The sequence below is a fragment of the Bison bison genome, unplaced genomic scaffold (assembly GCF_000754665.1).
Source record: "Bison bison bison isolate TAMUID 2011002044 unplaced genomic scaffold, Bison_UMD1.0 scf7180017864185, whole genome shotgun sequence".
NCBI lineage: Eukaryota > Metazoa > Chordata > Mammalia > Artiodactyla > Bovidae > Bison > Bison bison.
In genome coordinates this window covers 269,604-276,375 of record NW_011494757.1, presented here as the reverse complement: position 1 = coordinate 276,375, position 6,772 = coordinate 269,604, and the positions used below count along the sequence as shown (strand labels likewise).

The window sequence follows — 6,772 nt, the reverse complement described above, 5'->3', positions numbered from 1 at the left end:
GCAGGACTGGGACTCGTGCCCCGACATCTTCTGAAGGAGCCGCCGGGGAGGAGGAGCCCGCGGACTGCTGCCGGGCCGCCGCCGAGCTCGTCTGTCTTAACCAATCACTTCTTGTTCCGAATCAGTCACCAGAAGCAGACCCCGTTGGTGGTGATTGGCTGGTTGCCTTAGCTGATTGACCCTGAAATCAACATTCTGACCCCCGCGTGCGTGTCGGGGAGGCGCCCCCCACGTCCCCGGAGTCGGGGGGCCCACTCGCCCCCGCGAGATGCTGGCCCTCACCCCCCGGAGCAGCCACTCAGCCAGGCCCGGGGAGCACGCTGCTGCGGGGCGCCCGGCGCTGTGCAGTGGGAGCTGATCCTAGAGGTTCCCTCAAAAAAGAAACACGCTCAGACTTGGCGACGGACTGTGGTGAGCGCCCTGGTGGAGCCGAGGTGCGGCCCAGGAGACGCCCGGGGTCGCACGACCCGCAAGAGGTTCGTCTGCAGGACCCGCACGCGCAGAGGCCATGCTTGGAAGGAAGTGACTTCGCTCGTTGGCACAGCCCGGTGCTGTTCTCCGCCTTCCCTGACGGCCGGGCGCAGAAGGGTCGCCTTGTCCTCACGGGGAGCTTTACGGACTCGCTCAGGCAGAGAGCTTCGGAGAACCCGGAGCACGAGGCCGCGTGGACACGGCTGGCCGCCGCGCTCTCCCGCCCCCTCACCCCACCGTCCCCGCCGCCTTCTCCTCTGTTCTCCTGGCTGCTCACTCTCTCTTTCTGTCTTTCTGTCTGTCTCCGGGCACAGTACCCGCTTAGGTTTGTGCCCCGAGGGACAAAGCATTACCTGCCCCTTTCTGACAGACTTCAGAATCCGAAGGAAGGCGTTTATCCCGAGTGAGTTTTCACCATCTCTCAGAGCCCACGGACTGAAGCCACTGCTGGAATAATGTGTTAATATCTGTATATTATATATATGTAGAGAAAAGGCCGAATTTTCTGTTTGATTTCCCTCCCTCCCGTTAAGACTCTTGCTCTCGGATCTCACTTGTCTCCCCGGGACTCTCTGTCACCCGGCAGGGTCTGTGTCCGCGGGTCGCATCCTGGGCGCCCACTGCAGTCTCAGCTCCGCTCCCCTCCTCACCCCACTCTGCAGGACAAAGCCCTGCCCCCTTGCCCAGCGTTCTGTCCTCCTCCGGGGACAGAGTGGGTAGATGGGCAGGAGGGGCGTTTCCCGCTGCAGCGCCGCGTAGCTGGTCCTCCTTCCTGGGAACTGGGGCTGGGTAAGAGAACCGCGCCTGGTTGGCCCCGGTTTCCTTCTTTTTTTGTTCCGTGTTTCGTTTCAGTTGTCTTTGAAATCTGACCCCCGTGCCGCCCACCCTTGGTGAGGATCGCAAATCGAGGTGCCTTCCTTGTCTGCTCTTCCTGAGTGTTCTGTTTGTGTTCCCTAACTGCCGAGCCTCAGCCAGCATGGGTCCCTGGGGGGAATCATTCCAGGGGAAGCCGGCCCCGCAGGGAAACTGGATTTCTGCCGGGGAACCAGGCCTGCTCCTACCCCGCCCGCCCCCTCCCTGGCGGCTGTCGGGAGCTGCCTCCGGGGACTCGCTTCCCAGCACGAGCGAGGGGTTACGGCAGGTCTGCCGCCTCCAGGGAGGCCCACGAAGCAGCGACCCGCTCCTGGGGTGGGTGCTTCGGCCGGTGGGACCCCCCGGAGACTGAACTCCCTGCTCTGTCGCCCCACCCCTGCCTCCTCCTCCATCTGCACTACGTTCCCAGCCTGATCTCAGATTCCTGCTCAAGGAAGAAGCTTCGAGTCCTTCAGGTGAAATAGTCACACGGAAGCAAAACAAAACTATATATATTTTCTTTTCTTTTTTTTTTTTTGCCTTATTGGTTTTTTTTTTTCCAAGAAAACTACTAAATTAAATAATTTTTAAAAAGTCAGATTGTCTGTCTGATTCACTTCTACTTAGTAGGAGGCAGCGGAAAGAGGTGGAGAACTGGCCTCACGGTGATTTGTTTTTCGGGAGTCAGGGAACTTGATCTTCATGGGAAACTGGGTGAAAAACTCGGCATGGGTTTCCAGATGTTTGAATTTAATTTCACCCGCCCGTATAAATTCTCAGAGTCTTAGCTGATCCATGCAGGGATTCAAATTCTGTGTTTTGAAGAATAAGCAACTGAGAGGTGATTGGAAGACCTTGGAAAGACGTAAGGACGCTGAAAATGCTGGTTTAGGTTTTCTCTGAGAAGTTCAAAGGGGGAGAAGCTGGGCACGGTGGGGGTGGGGTTGGGGGGGTGGAGACCTTGGAGGAGGGCACCGCCAATTCTGGCCTGGGGGAGCGGCCCCTGTCTTCAGCCTGTGTTTCTGTGTCCAGGGTCCTGAGACTGGAGCGCTCAACGTTGCCTGACTTCCACTTAAACAATTTTTAAGACGTTCATGTTAGTCGTCAAGCTGAATATGAAGAAAGATGCCCAGAAAATAAACTAATTTACTCAAGGTCACATAGTTGATTGGTTAGTCACACCACTGGAATTCCAAGCAGGGTTTAACCCTGGAGTTTGCGACCTTTGCAACCTTGTGTTCTGTGAGACACTGGGCTGGAAGGCAGTGGGTAGCTAAGTCATTTCCTCCTCCTGGGCTAAACATCGTGAAGACATGGGTATCTGTCTTTCCAGAAGCTTCTTAATGTGGATAATACTGTGTGGGGAGTCCTACCTGAAGGAAGGAGCGTTCTTGAAGTTCGTCCTCCTGACGCCTTCACTTCTCAAGGCTCTCATGCCCACAAAATCAGTTGCATTGTCAGGGTTAACTTTTTCGAGCCTGGTTCTTGGGAAGGCCACTGATCTGGCACAAGTCATTTGCCCGATTCCCATTATGGGCTGGGTGTGAAGTATCAGCAGTGGTTTTTCTGGCAGCTACAGCATGGTAGTAGACCCCTGACATTTGTGAGGTTGCATCCTGCAATCTTGAATAGCAGGTGGTGTGTAATGTCCTCCAATAAGGGCAGTCGAATGTACCCAAAACATTTCAACATCCTTCTTCATTTTTTTTAACTTATTATTTTGTGTTGGGGTAAAGCTGATGAACGATGTGGTGAAAGTTTCAGGTGAACAGCCGAGGGATTCAGCCATGCACATACGTGTATCCATTCTCCGCCCCGCCCCATCAAATCCCCTCCCATCCAGGCTGCCACATAGCATTCAACAGAGTTCCGTGCGCTGTACAATAGGTCCTGTTGGTTATCCATTTTAAATAAAACACAGCGTGTGTGCATATCCATCCCAAACTCCCTAACTGGCCCTCCCTGCACCGCTCCCCACACAACCCTAAGTTCATTTTCTAAGTCTCTTAGTCTCTGTTTTGTAAGTTCATTTGTATCCTTTCTTTTTAGGTTCCACTTGTAAGGGACGTCATATGATATTGCTTTTCTTTCTTTCTTCACTCAGTGTGAGGCTGTCTAGCTCCATCCTTTCAACATCCTTCCTTCAGTCCTTTAAGGGGCTGCTGTGACATGATGAACTGGGGCAGAGATCCCCCGGAGTCTACCTTCCTCATGATTCACAGTTATATATGACTCAGCAAAATGACACAGTATTGCATCTGTCAGGGAACTCTGCCCAGTCACTCAGTCGTGTCCAACTCTTTGTGACCCCACGGACTGCAGCCCGCCAGACTCCTCTGTCCATGGGATTATCCCAGGCAAGCATACTGGAGTGGGTTGCCGTTTCCTTCTCCGCAGGGACCTCTGAAGTCCCACAAAAACATTAAACCTCTACATTTCAAGGATCTGCTCTACTTGCAGCAAGACAAATGAAAATCAACTTATAGTCCTAAAAGGAAGTGTAGAAAAATCACTACAACGTATTCACTATAAGGTATATATCTTGTGAAGCTCTTAACATTGTTATAAAAACTTAAGAGTTTGCTTCTAAAGGTTTATAAAGCTTTTGCCCAGTAATATGCCCTGCCCTGTGGGAAGCATTCCCGAAGCCGTCCATGGTTTTCCGTTCCAAAGTTCATAAACGGTGGTTACATTCTCCTCAGGCTTTCCTCCCTACTGTCTTTTCAGGTAAAGTGCTCCTCTTGGGGTTCACCTTGATTCCCCAAGGGAAGCTAACAAGCTGATTAGATGCAGTTTCCTTAAAGGTGAAAACTGGAGATCTCAGATTCTTCTATAAATAGCCTTGTGGAAGTCACACCTGAGTTTGATCAGGTGATTTTAGAAGTTAGTAAAGAACCAGATGTTTGAGCTTCCCTGTTGGCTTAGACGGTACAGAATCTGCCTGCAATGCAGGAGACACCGGTTTAATCCCTGGGTCGGGAAATCGCCTGGAGAAGGGAATGGCAACCTACTCCAGCATTCTTGCCTGGAAAATTCTATGGACAGAGGAACCTGGCAGGCTACAGTCCATGGGGTCGCAGAGTCGGGCACAACTGAGTGACTAACACACACCAAAAAACCAGTTGGCCCTGAGATAGATATGGCTAAGTATGTTTTCATTCATTCATTAAACACTGACTTCCAAGTTGTTACATAATATACATTAGGGATAACGAGCTCAGATAAATGGACAATTACAATCTAGGTTGATAAATGGCACTGTAGAGAGGCAACACGCCTATAGGGAGTAGGGAGGGGGGATAAAGACGTTCACGGAAGCCTTCCACAACTAGGAGAACGTATCTGAGTTGAGAGTTGCAAGTTAGAGGAAGAGCAAAGTATAAAGTGCTGCATGGACCAAAAATTAAGGACCCAAATCAAGGAAAGCATCCTGAGTTTGGACGGCTATACGAATGGCTGGAGTTTAGGGTCAGGGAGAGGACGCTGACTGGGTGATGGACAGAGGTGAATCCCAAGTCATGGAAGTCTTTATATACTTTGGTGTTCAAAGAAGTCTTGGTTTTTGTTTTCAGTGAGGGAGCCAGAGAGAGATCTGGAAGCAGGATCGTGAGTCCCAGTGTGGAAAATGAGTGATACTCAATCAATTAAGAGGCTGGAGAAACTGTGAGAATGAGAGGTGCAGGAATTCCAGGAATATTGAACAGGGATGAGTAGCACTTGAGCATGACTACTGGTGGGGAGCAGAGGGAAGGAGGAAGGAATCTGTGTTTTTCTGGCTCTGGAAACTTGGCTGGAAGGTGGCAGCTAGCTAAACAAGTCTAGAGGAAAGACAGGTTCACTTGGGGCATTCCGAGTTGGAGGAGCCTGTGGAGAGCTTAAGGAAGCAATTTAAAACATGGGCCCAGATTCACTTTGCTGTCCACCTGAAGCAAACACAACATTGGAAATCAACTATATCCCAATAAAAATTAAAGTCATCCAACCAAATGTAATGGCTACATTTTTGTGAAGACTGAGGAATGAGATGCTGAGAGGCTGCACATTGAAATCACCTGGAAGTTAAAAATATATATAATTCTTAGCCCCATCTGCAGAGATTCTTATTCAGTTAGAGCTTGGGCTAGTGCAATTTTATATATATATAATATATGAATGCAAAAGGTCAAAAATTATGAAATGGGAGAAGGTGGGCTAAATCAGCATATTAGGGGATATTATTAAACTATAGATTGCTTCTCAGAGTTTGAGAGGTCTGAGTCAATTCCACTTTTTGACGATGTCTGTATGTTTCAAAATTTTTAAATGCCAAGATGAGATTACAACAATTGAGATTTTGTTGTTCAGTTGCTAAGTCATGTCTGACTCTTTCCGACCCGATGGACTGCAGCACACTAGGCCTCCCTGTCCATCACTATCTCCCAGGAGTTTGCTCAAACTCATGTCCACTGAGTCACTGATGTTATCCAACCATCTCATCTTCTGCACCCCCTTGTCCTTCTGCCCTCAATCTTTCCCAGCATCAGGGTCTTTTCCAAACAGTTGGTTCTTTGCATCAGGTGGCCAAAGTATTGGAGTTTCAGCTTCAGCATCAGTCCTTCCAGTGAAAATTCAGGGTTGATTTCCTTTAAGATAGACTGATTTGATCTCCTAGCAGTCCAAGGGACTCTCAAGAGTCTTCTCCAGCACCACAATTAGAAAGCATCAGTTGTTTGGTGCTCAGCTTTCTTTATGGTCCAACTCTCACATCCATACATGACTACTGGAAAAACCATAATTTGACTACAAGGACCTTTGTTGGCGAAGTGACGTCTCTGCTTTTTAGTACTCTGTCTAGGTTTGTCATAGCTTTTCTTCCAAGGAGCAAGAGACTTCTAATTTCATGGCTGCAATCACCATCTGCAGTGATTTTGGAGCCTAAAAAAATAAAGTCTGTCACTGTTTTCACTTTTACCCCATTTATTTGCCGTAAAGTGATGGGACCAGATGCCATGATCTTAGTTTTTTGAAGACTGAGTTTTAAGCCAGCTTTTTCACTCTCAGCAAGAGGCTCTTTAGTTCCTCTTCATTTTCTGCCATAAAGGTGGAATGATCTGTATATCTGAGGTGGTTATTTCTCCTGGCAATCTTGATTTCAGCTTGTGATTCATCCAGCCTCTCATTTCACACGATGTACTATTCATATAATTTTAAATAAGCAGGGTGACAATATACAGCCTCAACAAAATTGAGGTACACTTTAAATGTTTAGATTTAGCAAATCAATGCTTTTAACATACAGATACCATGATATTAAAAAGTAGAGACATTACTTTGCCAACAAAGGTCTGTCTAGTCACGGCTATGGTTTTTCCAGTGGTCATGTATGGATGTGAGAGTTGGACTGTGAAGAAGGCTGAGCGCCGAAGAATTGATGCTTTTGAACTGTGGTGTTGGAGAAGACTCTTGAGAG

At 48.7% G+C, this 6,772-nt stretch overlaps 1 protein-coding gene across 1 annotated transcript in view; it reads left to right on the top strand.

Moving 5' to 3' along the window:
• OSBP (oxysterol binding protein) overlaps window positions 1–878 on the top strand; it is a 22,983-nt gene extending 22,105 nt beyond the window's left edge. Inside the window, 3 exon segments of the mRNA XM_010843740.1 lie at window positions 37–89; window positions 172–434; window positions 545–878. Coding sequence (XP_010842042.1) covers window positions 37–89; window positions 172–434; window positions 545–878 — 650 coding nt within the window.
• Window positions 879–6,772: the final 5,894 nt, after the last annotated feature.